At 46.0% G+C, this 18720-nt stretch overlaps 1 protein-coding gene across 30 annotated transcripts in view; it reads left to right on the forward strand.

Annotated features, from left to right (window-relative positions):
* Window positions 1-18720, forward strand: part of PAQR5 (progestin and adipoQ receptor family member 5) — a 71499-nt gene that overhangs the window by 32245 nt on the left and 20534 nt on the right. For 20 of the 30 annotated variants that reach the window (XM_072738990.1, XM_072738999.1, XM_072738998.1 and 17 more), the window contains 2 exons: window positions 14965-15092; window positions 17570-17775. In XM_072738990.1, coding sequence (XP_072595091.1) covers window positions 14965-15092; window positions 17570-17775 — 334 coding nt within the window. Of the gene's footprint in view, window positions 1-8594; window positions 8697-14964; window positions 15093-17569; window positions 17776-18720 lie in introns of all 30 variants that reach the window. The other 10 variants (XM_072739000.1, XM_072739004.1, XM_072739001.1 and 7 more) reach the window with 1 other exon arrangement.

Here is an 18720-nt window from a genome sequence, read left to right on the forward strand (position 1 = left end):
CATGGGCTGATCCTTTGATCGTTCAGTCACGACATTTTTCTTGACAGCCTGCAATGTGCAAGGTGTCACTTTTCACTTTATTGATGGTATCCTTTGAAACACAAGTCTTTTTTTTGTGTGTATGTGTGTATTTTTTTTATTGGAGTTCGATTTGTCAACATATAGCATAACACCCAGTGCTCATCCCGTCAAGTGCCCCCCTCAGTGCCTGTCACCCAGTCACCCCATCCCCCCGCCCACCTCTCTTTCCACTTCCCCTTGTTCGTTTCCCAGAGTTAGGTGTCTCTCATGTGCTGTCATCCTCATTGATTTTTCCCACTAATTTTCTCTCCTTTCCCCTTTATTCCCTTTCACTCTTTTTTATATTCCCTGTATGAGTGAAACCATATAATGTTTGTCCTTCTCCGATTGACTTCACTCAACATCATACCCTCCAGTTCCATCCATGTTGAAGCAAATGGTGGGTATTTGTCGTTTCTAATGGCTGAGGAATATTCCATTGTAAATATAGAGCACAGCTTCTTTATCCATTCATCTGTCGATGGGCGCTGAGGCTCCTTCCACAGTTTGGCTATTGTGGACATTGCTGCTAGAAACATCGGGGTGCAGGTGTCTTGGCTCTTCACTGCATCTGTATCTTTGGGGTAAATCCCCAACAGTGCAACTGCTGGGTCGTAGGGCAGATCTATTTTTAACTCTTTGAGGAACCTCCACACAGTTTTCCAGAGTGGCTGCCCCAGTTCACATTCCCACCAACAGTGCAAGAGGGTTCCCCTTTCACCACATCCTCGCCAATATTTGTTGTTTCCTGTCTTGTTAATTTTCACATTTCTCACTAGTGGGAGGTGGGATCTCATTGTGGTTTTGATTTGTATTTCCCTGATGGCCAGTGATGCGGAGCATTTTCTCATGTGCTTGTTGGCCATGTCTGTGTCTTCCTCTGTGAGATTTCTCTTCATGTCTTTTGCCCATTTCATGACTGGATTGTTTCTTTGCTGTTGAGTTTAATAAGTTCTTTATAGATCTTGGATACTAGCCCTTTATCTGATATGTCATTTGCAAATATTGAAGCACTTCTTAAATTTTGCTATTAATCTATTTTTTTAAATCATTTTCTTGCTTGTGATTTTGGTGTCATATTTAAGAATCCTTGGTTAATTCAAGGTCATGAAGATTTGCTCCTATATTTTCTTCTAAGAATCTTATCTCTTACATATAGATCTGTGATCCATTTTTGAGCTAATTATTGCATGTGGTGTGAGACAGGAGTCCAACTTTCTTTTTTTTAATGTATATATATATGTTGGTATCAAGTAGTTCCAACATCATTTCTTGGTAAGACTATTCCTTCAGTAAATTGCCTTAGCTTCTTTACTGAAAATCAGTTGAGTATAAATGTGAGGGTTTACTTCTGGACTCTAACTTCTATTCTGTTGATTTGTTTTTATGCCAGTACCACACTGTCTTCATTACTGTAGTGTTGTAGTAAGACTTGAGAAATGTGAATCTTTCAACTTTGTTTTTTTCTTTTCCAGATTGTTGTGACTGTTTAAGGTCTCTTGCATTTTCATATGGATTTATTTTTTTTTATTTTAAAAAATATTTTATTTATTTACTCATGAGAGACACACAGAGAGAGAGAGAGAGAGAGGCAGAGACACAGGCAGAGGGAGAAGCAGGGTCCATGCAGGGAGCCTGACATGGGACTCGATTCCAGGTCTCCAGGATCACACCCCGGGCTGAAGGTGGCATTAAACCACTTAACTGCTGAGCCATGGGGCTGTCTCATTTCCATATGAATTTAAGGATCAGCTTGTCAATTGCTGCAAAACAAACCAAAAGGCAGCTGGGATTTATTTTAGGGATCTCATTGAATCTGTTGATCAACTTGGGGACCATTACCATCTTAACAATATTAAGTCTTTTAATCTATGAACATGGGATGTCTTTGCATTTATTTAGATCCTGAATTTCTTTCAGTGATATTTTGTAGTTTTCAGTGCACGGGTTGACACCATGAAAAGAATTTGTTGAATTTATTCCTAAGCATTTTATTGTTTTTGATATTGCTGTACATGGAATTATTCCCTTAAATTCACTTTCATATTGTTCATTGCTAGTATATAAAAAGAAAACTAAGTTTTGTGGATCGATCTTACTTTCTGCAACCTTGCTGAACTTATTTATTAGTTCTAAAAGTTTCTTAGTTCTTGGTTTATTAGATCCTTAGGATTTCCTATATGTAAGGCTGTATCACCTGCAAATACAGTTTTGCATCTTCATTTCCTATCTAGATGCCTTTCATTTCTTTTCCTTATCCAGTTGACCTAGCTGGAACTTCTGCCACGATAAAGCATAGAAGTGGTGAGAGCAGACATCCTTGTGTTGTTCCTGATCTTAGGGGGAAAGCATTCTATTTTCTACCACTAGAGTGTTAGCTGTGGCTTTTACTGGGTTGAAGAAGTTTAAAAAGATGAAATGCTTTTTCTGTGTCTATTGACATAATCGTGTGGTTTTGGTTTTTTTCTCCTCTTAATCTTGCCAGCTTGCCTTTTTTTTTTTTTTTTTTTTTAATATTTGAAAAGAGGTGGATTTGTGGCTCAGTGGAGCCTTTCTGTTATGTATTTTATATCTCTAATGTCTGTTATTTTTTTATTATTTTCTTTCTGCTTTGGGTTCCTTTTGCTATTCCTGCTCTAACTTCTTAAGTTAATCACTCTGCCTTCTAATGTAAGCAACTGAGTACATATATTTCCCTCAAGTATTGCTTTAACTGCAGACTACATGTGCTGTTTGAATTCATTTCTAATTTCCATTTTGATTTCTTATGTAACTTACGATTGCTCAGAAGTGTGTGTGAATTTTTTTTAATTCCCAAAAGTCTGGAGTTTTTGTTATTGATTTAACGTAATTGATTGCAGCCTGACAGTGTCCTCTGTATCATTCCCATCATGGAAATTTGTTTAGACTAGCTTTATGGTTTAGCACATGATCAATGTGCATAAATCTTCTAAGTGTGCCTGAAAATAATATATAATCTTCAATTGTGGGGGCAGTATTGCATATGGGTCCTGTAAAATTGTTTTTTTTAAAGATTTTATTCATTTATTCATGAGAGATACAGAGAGAGAGAGAGAGAGAGGCAGAAACATAGGCAAAGGGAGAAGCAGGGTGGGGAGCCTGATGCATGACTTGATTCCAGCACCCCAGGATCATGCCTTGAGCCAAAGGCAGACGCTCAACCACTGAGCCACCCAGGCATTCCAGACCAAATATTTTTTTATATTATTACTAATTGTATTCTGCTTGATGTATCCGTCATTGAGATATGTTAAAATCTTCCACCCTGATGGCAGATTTGTGGATTGCTCCTTGTATATAAGTCAATTTTTGCTTTATGTATTTTGAACTGTATATTTTAGGTACATCCAGATTTATGTAATATCTTCCCAGTGCAGTAAATTTCTTATTATTTGGAGTGATTTTCTTGCTATCTAGTAATGCTTTCAACTTAGAATCTGTCTTGCAGTCATATAGTGAGTCCAACTTTATTGTTTTTATTTGTCTAGTTTATTTTTTTCCTTCCTTTGACTTTTAACCCCTCCTTGTCCTTATATTTTAACTGTATCTTGTGTAAATGGCACACGGTTGGGTTTTATCTAGTTTGACAATATTTGTCATTTAACTGAACAGTTTAGTCTGTTTATATTTATAAAGATTATTGATATATTTACATTTACTTTGATCATCTTATGTGGTTTCTATTATTTTCTCTGTCCTTTTCTTTCTTTTTTTTTTTTTCTTGCTTTCTTTTTTTTTTTTTAATTTTTTTTTTTATTATTATTTATTTATGATAGTCACAGAGAGAGAGAGAGGCAGAGACACAGGCAGAGGGAGAAGCAGGCTCCATGCGCCGGGAGCCCGATGTGGGATTCGATCCCGGGTCTCCAGGATCGCGCCCTGGGCCAAAGGCAGGCGCCGAACCGCTGCGCCACCCAGGGATCCCTCTTGCTTTCTTTGGATTGAGTTTTACATCCTTATTTCTTTTTTCCTTTTAACATTTGATTTTCTCCTCCACTTGTTTTATACTTAATATCTAGAAATATGCTCTGTATTTATTAGTTTAGTGATTGCTCCAGCTATTATAGCAAGAAAAATTGTATTAGGCAGGAATGTGAGGCCCCAGCTGATCACACAGAATGTTCTGGAATGGGGTTTGTCCTTCATACTTGTCCCAAATGAGAAGAGGAAGTCGGGACTTCATATCCATCATCAATGGATATGTCTGCCGCCTCTGGGCAGGGAGTATAACATGGTCAATGTAGTGGCAGTTCCCAGAGAGGAATGGGTGACCCAGTTCTGAGGGAAGGGTTCCCTCCTAAGTGCATCATGGTATCTACTACAAGAAGATACCCTGCTTTGAACTGCCGTGGCCGAGATGTGACATTAACCAGAAATAGTCACATGGCCCCAAAACAACTGCAAAAAGTCTGAGAAATGTAGGAAAGTAAATGGAATATGTGGTGAGCACCAGTTGTTCCTGCCACACCTAACTTACTGGATCTGCAGACCAGCAACTTTCAAATCCTAGAAGCTTATCAGTTTGTTTTCAAATATCCCAACAAAAGCATTATATATTTTTCTCTTTCTGGAGAAATGTTCCCTGTCTCTTATTTGATTTTTCAGATCTACCTCTTAATCTCTCTGGGCTGCTTTCTTTGAATCTGCTTTCAGTTCACTGATTTTCTGTTCAATTAGATCCGGTCTGCTATTTATCCCTTCAATGACTTTATTTCAATGTTTCTTAACTTCCAAGTTATATTAGGTTCTTTGTAAGTTTGTTTGCCTTTCTTTCTTTGTTTTACCTTTAAAGAGTTTATTTATTTGAGAGAGAGAGAGAGACACACACACACAGAAGGAGAGGGAGAAGCAGGCTCCCCAGTGAGCAAGGAGCCCTAAGCAGGGCTCAATCCCAGGACTCTGGGATCATGACCTGAGCCAAAGGCAGACACTTAACTGACTGAATCACCCAGGTGCCCCAGTCTGTTTACTTTTTATTCTTATTTTTAAGCTATTTTTTAAAACATATTGAACATACTGGCTTTATATTTCAGTCCCTGTTCCTCAATCTCTCTTTCTGCCATCTATGGTTTTTGCCATTTCTGATGCCTGGCCTTGTTTACAGGTGTGTGTATGCTTGCATTAAAACAGAAATACTAGGCAGCCCGGGTGGCCCAGCGGTTTAGCGCCGTCTTCGGCCGGGGGTGTGATCCTGGAGACCCGGCATCAAGTCCCACATCGGGCTCTCTGCCTGGAGCCTGCTTCTACCTCTGCCTGTGTCTGTGCCTCTCTCTCTCTCTCTGTCATGAATAAATAAAGAAATCTTTAAAAAAAAAAAAAAAACCTCCAGAAAGGATTTGCATTTGCTTTTGTTACCGGAGGGAGCCACAAAACTTTGACTTTTATCTGTTTGTAGCCACTTTAATTTTACCACTTGAGATTTCTTGGACCGTAGAGGTAATGTGGGTTTGGATCAGAAACCCATATGAAATCTAGCTGACGGTTCTGAATTCTGGGGAGAGATTGTTTCTGAAAGACAGCTTTCCTTATTCTCCTTCTGCCTGGTGGGATTTATTTCACATTCTCTCATCTTTAGAGTCCTAGCCTCATTGGCAAGATCTGCCGTTTGTGTGTGTGTGTGTGTGTGTGTGTGTGTGTGTGTGTGTTTTAAGACTTATTTACTTATTTGAGACAGAGAAAGAGAGAGAGAGAGCACAAGCAGGGGCAGAGGGAAAAGCAGGCTCACAGCTGAGCACGGAGCCCGATGTGGGACTCGATTCCAGGACCCCAGGATCGTGACCTGAGCCAAAGGCAGATGCTTAACCAGCTGAGCTACCCAAGGACCCCAGCAAGGTCTGTCTTTGATGGGCCTTGGGGTTCATCTCTTATTTGCAGAGCCTGGCAGCAGAAATTCTGATGCTGAAGGCAGCTTCCCACATGGGGCTCCTGGTTACCTTTTTGTTAGGGAACTTGGTGACTTCCTTGCTTTTATGCCATCTTGCTGATACATTTATCCAGCATACGATGCAGAATTCATCCAGCATTTTGCTTTAGTTAGAAGGATCCTTTGTGACATCTAATTGACCATCATGGGCAGCCCCAGTGGTTCAGTGGTTTAGCGCTGCCTTTAGCCCAGGGCCTGATCCTGGAGACCCGGGATCGAGTCCCATGTCAGGCTCCCTGCGTGGAGCCTGCTTCTCCCTCTGCCTGTGTCTCTGCCTCTCTCTCTCTCTCTGTCTCTGTCTCTCATGAATGGATGAATAAAATCTTTAAAAAAAAATTAAAAAAAAAATTGACCATCATTCTTTCCCAAGCCAGAAAGCCCCCAGCCATTCTTCCTGGTTCTTCTTCCATCATTCTGGGTCCAGTGATCTCTCCCTTCTGAGAACTCTGCTTAACACTTAGCATTTTTGTCAACTATAGCAATCACTTGTTTCACTAGCATAGGTGCAGTGGATGTGATGGGCTTTTGCAAGCCAACGGACTAGTGGTTGCATCTTGGTTCTGCTATTAATTATGACCTTGCAAACTTCTCCCATTGAATTTAAGTTTCCTTATCTGTAAAATGGGGTTGGCAATCTTGATCCTGCAGTCCTCTCATGATGATCTGATGAGAGAGGGTCTGCTCCTAACATGCCCTGGGTCTGAATCAGGAGAACCAGGGAGACCACAGACTCTATGTCTGAATGTGTAAAAGTCACGTACGGAGCTAGAAACAGTTACATAGAATGGTTCTGTTCTCCCTTGACAAATTTCCCTTCATAACCACAAAAGAGTATATGTAAAGCTCTAATTTTTATATAGCAAAAGCAAATGTCAGAGACAACTAAATTTACTAATTGTTGTACAGATCTGGATGTTATGTTGATGGATTAGTGGTATTTGGATAAGTAATAAAAAACACATAATTTATAAATTAGTATATGTTTCATTAAATTTATTTTTTGTCTTTATTTCAGCAAAATTATGGGTTATATTGCTGTAATCAACATTATCACATAATTTGTGTTCTATTAACAGTGATTCAAAATTAGACCACTATTCTTAAGTCACTGAATCGTAGTTTTGTTTTGTTTTAAAATTAATTTCATTTGGGAGAAACTTCTGAGATTCTGCTCAGTTCTGTTAAGGTGAGGCAAGTGGAATTATCAAAAAATATTCTTAGGGATGCCTGGGTGGCTCAGGGGTTGAGCATCTGCCTTTGGCTCAGGGTGTGGTCCTGGGGTCCTGGGATGGAGTCTCACATTGGGCTTATCTTTAATAAGCCTGTGTCTCTGCCTGTGTCTTTAATAAGCCTGTGTCTTATCTTTAATAAGCCTGTGTCTCTGCCTGTGTCTCTGCCTCTCTCTCTGTGTCTCTCATGAATAAGACACAGTTTCTGCTCCATGCAGGGAGCCCGACGTGGGACTCGATGCCGGGACCCCAGGAACTCACCCTGGGCCAAAGGCAGGCACTAAACCGTTGAGCCACCCAGGTGTCCCTAAATTTTACATTTGATCAAGTTCAGACATAATGAGGTTGCGTATAATTACAATTAAGAAGAAAAATTATTAAATATTTTATTTTAAAAAAATTTTTTTTTAATTTTTTTTTTATTTCTTTATGATAGTCAGACAGAGAGAGAGAGAGGCAGAGACACAGGCAGAGGGAGAAGCAGGCTCCATGCACTGGGAGCCCGACGTGGGATTCGATCCCGGGTCTCCAGGATCGCGCCCTGGGCCAAAGGCAGGCGCCAAACCGCTGTGCCACCCCAGGGATCCCTAAATATTTTAATTTCATAGACATTACCATCTTTTATATGACTCTTTTTACCCTTAAAATAATACCTAGATCCATAAAGTACTTAAATTTGATTTTTCTTTTTTCAAGAAAAAAGATACCATAAAGAAGACTGAAAATGGCAGTATTTTGCTTAATCAAAATTATCCTATAATCTGTAATGCTCAGAAAAGTAATCTGTATGGAAGTTAATTTCAGGATTAATTGTACATGAATCTTCTCTTCCATTGTTCACAGATGTTATTGTTTCTTTTTTTTTGAGTTTTGTTTTATTTAAACATCATTTTTGTTACATATTTCACATGTGGCTCCTTTGGTTTAGAAAAATCTTGTATGTATCTAAGATAATAAATGTGTATTTGACTCCCTTTAAAAGTGAAATAAAAAGTGAAATAGCCAGACCTTGATATTTTTGTAAGCTTTTTGCTAACAACATCCCATAACAAATATTTGTGAAGTGCTTAGACTCAGAATTTATGTCATTTCCTCCCCAAGTTGGGGTTTGCTCTGTATTTGAGGATCCTATTTCACTGATTTCTTTCCACCACCTTGCATCTCATCTAGATGAAATCTAAGAATTTAATGGAACTTATTTGGCATTCCCGTTGTGTGAAGCAGAGTAGTTTATGATCAAGTTGCAGCAAGATGTCCCATAGTGGAGAAGATTCAGAGAATGTCACACATCATCTTTGAATTGTCCCAAAGGAAGTCCTCCTAGTAAGAAACTAACACCACATGTTGCTATTTATTTCCAGCTCTCGGATTGCTTTTGGATTTTTGGTCAAATTCTGACCTTGTATTAGTTTCCTATTGTTGCCAGAAGAAATTACCACAGATCTGGTGGCTTTAAAAAGAAGGTAAATTTATTATTTTACAGTTGTGTAGGTTAGAAGTCTGACATGGGTCTCACTAGGCTAAAATCACAGTGTTGGTGAAGGCTCTAGAGGAGACTGTTTTCTGGCCTGTTTTGGCTTCCAGAGACCACCTGCGTCCTTGGCCCCTGGGCCCTGCCTGCACTTCAGAGCCAACAGTGGGGCATCTCTGACCCTTTTTCTATGGCTACATCTCCCTCTGCCCCCTCTTTTTCTGCCTCCTCCTACTTTTAAAGGACCCCGAGATTACACCAGGCTCACCTGATAATCTGGATCATCTCCCTGTTTTAAGGCTAGTTGATGAGCAGCTTTAATTGCATCTCCAACCTTAGTTCCCCTTTGCCACATTAACTTTACATGTTCATGGTTTCTGGGATTAGGGCATGGACATCTTTGGGTGGGGGGGAGGCCATTATTCATCCTGCCATGGACTTTCTGATCATGTTATACTGTTACCACAACCTAACTCATGGCAGATTTTTAAATCAGGGCCTAAAATTGAAATTGCTTTCCTAGTTCTTAAATCAAAGACTGCATTTTTACAACCGATGTAAAACCAAGGGAACGTGCCGTTGTTTCAACTTCCTTGCTTCATCTGTAGGTCTGTGCTGGGTATAGTGCTTGTCATTCAACGGGACTTTTCACCCTGGCACACCCTACCTGAATTGAGCAATATTAATTTTTTAAAGACATTCTATGTGTCTTTTTTCCCCTTACTATATTGTCTGTTAAATTACTAATATCCGGGATCCCTGGGTGGCGCAGCAGTTTGGCGCCTGCCTTTGACCCAGGGCGCGATCCTGGAGACCCGGGATCGAATCCCACATCGGGCTCCCGGTGCATGGAGCCTGCTTCTCCCTCTGCCTGTGTCTCTGCCTCTCTCTCTCTCTCTCTCTCTGTGACTATCATAAATAAATAAATTAATTAAAAAAAAATTACTAATATCCGTTGGATCCTCCATCCTGGATAGGGAGATGTAATTTGGCTAGCTAATTCTTATCCATCTTTTATGTTCAGCTAGAAGAAATTTAGCTTCATTTTCTATAAATGTTGTGGCACATGCACAAAGAGCCATCCTCATGCTTGACTGAACGTCAGACACTTATTTTTTTAAAAACAGGACACTGGTGTTCTAAATGACATTCACCTGTCATTGCTGAATACTGACAGTGGTTGGCTGCAGTGGTTGGCTGTTACATCAACCTATCTGTGTAGTTCTAGTCATTGCGTGTGAGTTGTGCACAAGTGGTTTTACAGTATTTTAACTGAGATCCTAAGTCCCAACAAATAGCAGCAAGATTCCCAGGTGATCTGCCCATGCCTGTGGAAGCATGTTTGAGAGACGCCGATGTAGAGACATCATTACACACACCCCGTGTGTCTTAGCCAGCTCGGGTGGCCATCACGGCATGCTACAGCCTGGGAATTGAACAATATTAATTTTGACTTCTCACAGTTCCAGAGGCTGGAAGTCCAAGATCAAAGTGCTGGTGGGGTTGGTTCTCTCGAGGCCTCTCCCATGGCTTGTGGATGCTGCTTCCATGCAGCCCTCTCTCATGGTCCTTCCCCTGTGCCCGCACACCCCTTGGGTCTTCCCTGCTTCTGAGGGATGCCAGTCACATAAGACCAGAACCCAGTCTAACAGCCTCATTTTAACACAGTCTCCTCTTTAAAGACCCTGTCTCCAAATAGAGTCACATTCTGACAGTACTGGGGTTTCAGGCCTCAACATATGAGTTTTGTGGGGGCATGATTCAGCCTGTGACACACTTTTTTTAAGACTGTTCTTTTTTTTTTTTTTTAGATTTTATTTATTTATTCATGAGAGACACACACACACACACAGAGGCACAGGCATAGGCACAGGCACAGGCAGAGGGAAAAGCAGGCTCCATGCAGGGAGTCCGATGCAGGACTTGGTCCCGGGCCCCCAGGATCAAGCCCTGGGCTGAAGACGACGCTAAACCTCTGAGCTACCCAGACTGCCCTGTGACACATTTTGAAGAAGAAATGGAAGCTCAGAGGAATCCCTGACAGTCCACAATCACACTGTAGGCTAAGAGCCCTTCCGAGAGGCAGCATGGTAGTATCAAGAGACTGAGCAAACTAAGACTGAGGTTTGTATACATGCAGCTTTCAGATTGGCTGCTCCTCCTCCCGGGAGCTTGGAAAAATGTCTTAACCTCCCTGGACCTTAGTTTCCTTCTCTGTGAAATGGGGACATGTCCCTCACCAGGTCATGAGGACGGCTTGAGATCTGGATGGGAAGTGCAGATTGCCACCTGACCCCCCACTCTGCCTGCTGTTAGAATCTGCTCTTTATTGCTAGCCAGAATGCTCCATGATTTTCCCCAGGTGATTTGCAGCATAATAGCTAGAAACCAAGGTTTTAAAATGGGCACAGTGGAATTCCAGGCGTCAGCTGGCAGATGCGCAGCATCTTTCCTGGAAGCCAAGCCTTGGCAGGCACTAAAAGGAAAACCCACTGCTATACCCCTCCACTCCAGGTACCTGGGGGTTCTCACTTCTGAATAATAGGCTGCACATAATTTGATTTCATTTCACATTAAAGTGCCTAGCCTGCAACCAGGGATGCGAGGTGGAATCCTACAAATCAATTCCACTGCGCAAATTAGCCAGCACCTGCTAACCTGGGGGTGCTTAGGAATGAGACCCAGCTATGGAGCACTGAGGCAGTGATTGCTATTTGCCTTTTGGGGCTGGACTGGGTGTGAATGCAAAATTGTTTTCAGTGTTTCATTTGTTTAGATTTAGAGAGTTACCTTCTTTTTAAGATCGACCCTATGCAGAGCGCTTTGGCAAGGTCAGAGAGGAAGATGGAGAGAATGCCGCTCCTTTCCCGTGCTCGGAGGGGCTTAGAGCAAGAGTCCATCTAGCATTTTGGCTTAATAAACTGAGGTTCAAGTTGGAGAGGTAGGGGAAAGTCAGAACATTGCTCTTCTGGGACTAAAGGACTCCCTTTCTAACTAACTAACTAACTAACTAACTAACTAACTAACTAACTAACTTCCTTCCTTCCTTTCTTCCTTCCTCCCTCCCTCCCTCCCTCCTTCCCTCTCTTTCCTTCTCTTTCTTCTTTTTCTTTCTTTCTTTCTTTCTTTTCTTTCTTTCTTTCTTTCTTTCTTTTCTTTCTTCTTTCTTTCCTTCCTTCCTTCCTTCCTTCCTTCCTTCCTTCCTTCCTTCCTTCCTCTCTTTTCTTTCTTTTCTTTCTTTCTTTGATTTTATTTATTTACCCATGAGAGACACACAGAGAGAGGCAGAGACACAGGCAGAGGGAGAAGCAGGCTCCATGCAGGGAGCCCATTGCGGAATTTGATCCCAGGACCCTGGGATCATGACTTGAGCCAAAGGCAGACGCTCAACTGCTGAGCCACCCAGGTGCCCCAAGACACCTTTCTTTTTTCCATTCTTTATCTGTCCTTTTTTATTTTTATTTTTTGGAGGAGCTGCTTGAAATCCTGCATCTATGGCATGGCTAGCGGGCTTCCCATCCAGGTCTGGGTGCAGGATAGCAGATCAGAGAAGATTCTTTTAATATAGGCCTAGTCCTGATGTTGGTTGTCAGCTAGCCTCCCCAGGTCTAGGGCAAGGTTCCTAAGTGTGGTCAAGTTGTCCAGTTTGCGAATTTCCCAGCCCTTCTATTCTCCTCTGGTTCTCGACTGTGTTGGCATCTTCTCTTGCTTCCCAAAATTCAGGATCCAAAGAGAACAGTAGTCATACCCTGCATCACCCTGGGCAAAATGTAGGCAGTCTCCCCCTCCAGCTCCCGTCCACCCACTGCCCCTCTGTGAGCCCCATGTCTAAGCTGTCCCACAGCCCCGCCCTGTGTGCCATCACCCCCCATGCGTCCAGCACTCTGCAGGCCTCTTGTCATGAGATCTCCTCCTACACAGGATTTGCTAAACTCATTCATGTGAGGGCGTGAATCATCAGTAACAGTGGCTCCTTTCTGGAGCCTTTGTGTTTTAATTAGAGGCCAATGCCTTAATAAAAAAATTTTTTTAATAAAAGGAAGACAGAAATGTGAGATGGAGTGATCCCCAGTTTCGGCCGCAGAGCCTTTGCTTGCCCACCGAGCACAACCCACCCCCCTTCACATGGATTGAAGGCTGAAGGCCATGGGCCTGTCAGCATCCCTGGTGGGGTGGGCAGCTGCAAGCCAGGATTCCTGCTGCCTGAGACAGGAGCCCGTCCACTGTAAAGTGGGGATGTCAGCAGGATTGAACTGTGAATCAAAAACTGGAACAAATCGCTTTAATCAACTAAGACCCAAACCTAATTCAAATAGTATTTTTTCACTGGACCGTGAACCAGCTTCATGGGTCCCCCTCCCCCTCGTTGACCAGTTGAACCCAGAACTGAACTAAGAAGGGAACATACTCATGGTTTTATAGGTGAGAACACTGAGGCCCTGAGAGTCGTGGCTGCTCAAGGTCACATGGTACCTCAGTGGCCCAGATATGACTCTTTACCCTGGTAACCCCTCACTCTCCCACTTGACTCAGAACCTCAAGACATAGTACATGTTACCTATAGTGTACTTTTTTTTTTTTTTTTTAAGATTTATTTATTTGAGAAAGAGGGGAGGGGAGATTAGAGGGGTAGAGAATCTCGAACAGACTTCACCCCCAGGGCAGAGCCCAACAGAGGGCTCCATCTCATGACTCTAAGATCGTGACCTGAGCCGAAACCAAGAGTCCGGCGCTTAGTAGACTGTGCCACCCGGGGCGCCCCCTCTTGTGTACTTTTGAATGGAGTTATAATCCAGATGAGAGCCAGGTGCCTAGGTTGGTATTCTCCGTCTTCCCTTTCTCCCTCAGCCCCCGAAAACCACAGAGAAAACCGTAAAATGTACTTGTGACTCGATTTTTATTGTGATTACTAGTGTGATCATTGTCATCATATTGCTCAATTAATCTACTTATTTTTAATTTACCTTTCAAAGCTTATGACAACATTCCCCTAAATCAGTGGTTCTTTTTTTTAAAAAAAATTTAAATTCAGTTTGCCAATATAGAGTCTAAAACTTAGTGCTCATCACATCACGTGCCCTCCTTACTGCCCGTCACCCAGTTACCCCTCCCCCCACCCACCTCCCCTAAGTCAGTGGTCCTTAACTGAGGTCACTTGGCCCCCAGGGGACATTGGCGCTATCTGGAGACATTTTTTGTTGTCATAGCTTGGGAGGGCATGTGCTGCTAGTATCATTAGGGAGAGGCCGTGGGTGCTGCTCACCTGTTGCCTAGGACAGCCACCCCCTCCCCCACAACACAAAATTATCTGCCCAGAGATGTCCATGGTGTCAAGATTGAGAAACCCTGGCTCAAATCAACACAGAACGGGAAGGAAAGTCTCAACGAGTCAAAGTTTCCACTTTGCTGTGTTCCTCACAGCCTCTGCCCAGCCTGTGTCCTTAAACTTCCATGATCCTTGTAATGGTGGCAGGAATACAATTTACATTCTACTCGTTTTCACTTTGTCGAGCACGCTGAGCTTTGTCTCTCCGGCCTCATTTTCACAATTATGTGTTCGGGGGAGTCTAATGGAGTCCTCCGGGCGGGTTGACACCCAGAGGTCAGCTGACCAGTCCACCCTTCTTCTCGGGGTGGTGACCAAGGGATGCACCGGGTGGGCTGCATGGAGGAGGGGGTGGCTTGTGCGGGCCCGGCTGTGGCAGCCCCTGCTCCGACTGCATCCCAGGCCAACCATCACTGTCTTCATCATCAAAAGGCCTTTATGAAGCACCCTGGTGAATATATCCTGGCACGGGGTGGGGGGCAGGGGGGCATCTTCTGCAGGGATCTGCCCACCAGCTCCTGACATCTGGAGCATGTTGGCAGGGCCAGATACGGTATATGTCATCCAACCGTGAAGACACCCAATGACCGGGCTGTAGGCCCCAGGCAGAGGGCGCCACACCAGATTCTTAGGCACTATTCATGACAAGAGTAAGTGTGTCTGCAAATGCGAAGATTGGCCGGATTCCCAAAGGGAGCCCGGGTCTCCAGCTCCCTCCTCCAGCTACAGGCTTCTTGAAGCACATGGGGTTGTAGAACCTACGGGCAGGATGAGAGAAGGAAGGGAGGGAGGCAGTTGGACAGCTCAGGGACTTGGGGTCACGTGTTCAAGCGCACAGCTTGGGAGAACACTCAGCGCCACCAGAGCTGCTCCTCATGAAACCTTCTCACCCCCTCTGGCCTCATGCTGGTTCTCCTTCCTCTTCCCCCTGCAGGTGTTCCATGAGCAGGGCATCCTCTTCGGCTACCGACATCCACAGAGCTCCGCCACTGCCTGTGTCCTCAGCCTTTTCCAAATGACCAATGAGACCCTCAACATCTGGACTCACCTGCTGCCCTTCTGGTACCTTCCAGCCCTCTTGACCGGCCATGCCATTCAGGAGCCCTGGGGACTGGGGCTTCTTTAAAACCCAGGGGGGTTGAGAAGGCTGAGATTCCATGGTGGGATTTTGGGGATTCCCTCATGGTCCATGAGCGTGGAACTGGGGGATGTTGGGGCCTGCAGCTGGAGTGAGCTTTAGCATATAGATTCTAGTAGAATTGAAGGAGTTCTTGGTGGTTCCCCGATCTTGCCCTGCTCTGGGACTTGATTTGATCTTATCCCCTTCAGTTTGGAGGCTTTCTGAGTCTCTCAGAAACCATGGTTAAAGTGTCACGAGCTGGAGCAAGTCACCTAACCTCTCCGAGCTTCACATTTTCCCATCTGTAAAGCAGAGTGATTGTCTACACTTTACTCAGGGTTGCCATGAGGATTATGGGGGAAAACATTGGAAAGGGCATCGGGCATGGAACTGTGGGAGCCCTGGGATCGTTCTAGGGCCACAGTGGCTGGAGGCACTTGGTCAGGCAGCACTTTAATGGAGCAGCTTTGAGCTCAGAGGCCCGCTAAGACCACTGTTGGCCGACATCATTGTGGCCCAGGGAAGGGGGGTGGCTTGCTTACATCGCATGGGAAGTCCTGTCCCCAGTCCAGAAGCCAAGAGAATAGCCAGAGAGAGCTGCACACAGAGAGGGCTCAACGAAGGCAGTGCTTGATTAGAAGTCAGAAGACAGATCCAGGGCCAAACTGCAGGGGAAGGCTGGTGCCAGAGGCCTCCGCAGAGAAGAGAGAGCAGGCCTGGGGTGCAATAGGGTGATTGTAAGGAAGCTCTCGGCCTGCAGACCGCTCAGGCTGGCCTCAAGACCCTGCTCCAGGAGGTCATTTGTCATCGTGTGTGTGTGTGATTTTAAATTAAGTAAACCTAAGTAAAAAGTCTACATGCTTACGAAGTGTAACTTGCAGATGGGGCTAGAGTCAGTGTCTTCCCCTGGCCCCTGTTCTCCCCGGAGCTTCCGGGTCACCTGCTTCTTGCTGGTCCTCCCAGAGCTCCTCTGGAGATGTGAGCACCTGTGGTGTGCACACCCCCGGCCCCGTGTTCTTGCTTCCTGCTGCTCTTCCCTGGCCCACAAGCCTCTCAGGTGGTGTTCCATTTTATGGAGGAGCCGCAGGTGATTCCAATGGTTCTAAAGTTTGTGCTGTTGCCAGGAGTGCGCTGGCCTGACCATGCTTGTTTATGGGTCTTGAGCTCCTGTGCCCAGACCCCTGTGGGGTGACTTCTTAGCTGTCCTGAAGCTGAGCCGCTCCGGCTGAGGCACACTGCTGCATACAACCCCCTGACCCTGCCAGGCCCTGAGAGATGGTCACCGCCGAGCAACACTGAGTGAGGAAGGCTAGGGGGAGCCTGGAGTAAGATGCCCTAAGGAAGTGGGGCCAGGGAATCATCTAGAGATGCTAGGTTTTAAGAAGAGAAAATAGCTTCAGCTCTGTTTTTGCTGAGACAGGAGGAGAAAGATCATAAGTGTAGCCAGAAGATGGAGGGATGCTCCTTGGGTTCCTGTGGGAAAAGCTTTGCAGTCTCCTTCCCCGGGAAAGCCTGTGGACAGAGGGGCTGGGTTTCTAGGAGCAGTTGGTTTGTGGGAGTGAGCAGCTCTGCAGCCAGTCCCACCCTGCCTGGGTCATGGGTGAGGCAGATGTGGTGCAGAATGGTCCTGTGGCTCTGCGTGGGGGTGGACCCAGAGACCAAGGCTCGGTGGAGATGCAGCCTGGGACCAGGCCAATCAGAAAGGTGATTGCAGCGTCAGGGGAGGAATAGCGTGGAGAGGAGAGAGAAAACATCCTGTTGTCTTCTAGACTCTCAGGCACCCACCCTCAGGCACCCCGGCCCCGGCCCCGGAAGGTTGCATCTGTTTGAGGAACCTTCCTGCAAGGGGACATAGACGAACCACAGGGATGGTGACCAGGCCACATATGGATGTTCTGGGGAGTGGTTGAATGCAATGGCGTTATTTGGTGTAAGGTTCAAAGAGGTGGGAGGGGTTATGAAGACTGCCTTAGGTATTTGATGGGCTAGTTTCCTATGGTCCTGTCGAGAAGAGCTGGGGCCCATCACATGGAGATATGTCCCCGGGAGACCAGGTATCAGCTCAGTGAAGAACTTTGCACATGCAGAGCTGCCTTGAGAGGTGGTGAGCTCCCCATCCCGGGACTCATGCAAGCTGAGCCTGGAGGATCCCTTAGGTAGGAGGCTGTGAGGGAGATCCTGTCGTTGCAAGGTGGGGAGCGGATGGCACTGGCTAAGTCCAAAGGCTCTCCTCTTCTCCTTCTGCCCATTTCCAAGCGAGAAGGGATCCCCGTCACCCACCCTCACTCGTAGCATTTCAGCAAATTGAGAACACACGGGGTCAGTCATCCCAGGGGAGTGGAAGGCAGCAGATGGTCCCGTGAGGTGTACAAGAGGAGCCCCCAGCCATGGAGGTCGAGCGGGCCGCATTGTGTTCCAGGTTCTTCGTGTGGAGGTTTGTGACCGCCTTGTACGTGACAGACATCCAGAACGACAGCTACTCCTGGCCGCTGTTCGTGTACATGGGCACCAGCTGCGTGTACCCCCTTGCGTCCAGCTGTGCACACACCTTCAGCTCCATGTCCAGGAACGCCCGGCACATCTGCTACTTCCTGGACTACGGGGCCGTCAACCTCTTCAGCCTGGGTACGTGGGGCCCTGCGTTCCCCCCCCATCCCCCAGGACGCTTTGATGGGCTTAGAAGAGTCACTGCCTGTGCCCCATCCAGGCTCCCGATGAACGTTTTGTGACCAACCTGTCCCCCGGGGTGCTGGCAGATGTTAACAGATTCTGGGGAGCGGTGGGGGGGGCAAAGGCCCTGATCTGTGGGCTGGGCCGGCCCGTGCGGCGTGCAGGCTGCCACCACGACCAGGTGCCAGCCACCAGGGGGACGCCGCCGCCCCTGGATGGGGACCGAGACCCCTGCGATCTGCCTGCGAGATCTCGGAGAACTTAACAATCTGCCGTCACAGGCCGGGGTAAGCCAGCCCTGCACATCAGTGCTGGTCTCTGTCCTGCCGGGCAGAGAAGGGGGCCCCAAACCCCGCTTGTCGAGAGGCTTAGAGTTCGTTTGCTCCAAGTGCCATGGAACAGAGGGGTGAGCCCAAAGCAGGCGAGGCTGAGGGTTGTTGACACCTGAGCCTCCTCGGGGTTTTCCCTCCAACTACGGGGTCCCCTCCTTGTGGCCCTATCTCGTGGGCATCTGTTTGTCCGCAAGTATCCCGGCTCTGGCCTCCTCTGCCTCCCACTCCTGCTGCGGGTATGAAAGCAGAGGCCCTGTCTCCCCTGGTCCAAGAGTGTGTCCGTGCGGAGCCTGCCTCCCTCATTTCCTCCCCTCCCTCCCTTTGCAGGCCACACACACACACTCACACACACACACACACACACACACACACACACACACACGCAGGCTTTACCGTGTCACCTCCCACTGCTCAGTGCTCTGCTGTCCAGTCCTCACCACTGACTACAGCGTGGCTGTTGGGGCCCAGCCTGCGTGACCCATGCAGCCACAAGGGCTTCTCTTCTGGGCGCTCTCGCCAGCCTCTGATGCAGCGGTCCCTCGGTGCTCCCCAGACCGCCTCCCTTTCT

Source organism: Vulpes vulpes, chromosome 15, assembly GCF_048418805.1.
Source record: "Vulpes vulpes isolate BD-2025 chromosome 15, VulVul3, whole genome shotgun sequence".
Lineage (NCBI taxonomy): Eukaryota > Metazoa > Chordata > Mammalia > Carnivora > Canidae > Vulpes > Vulpes vulpes.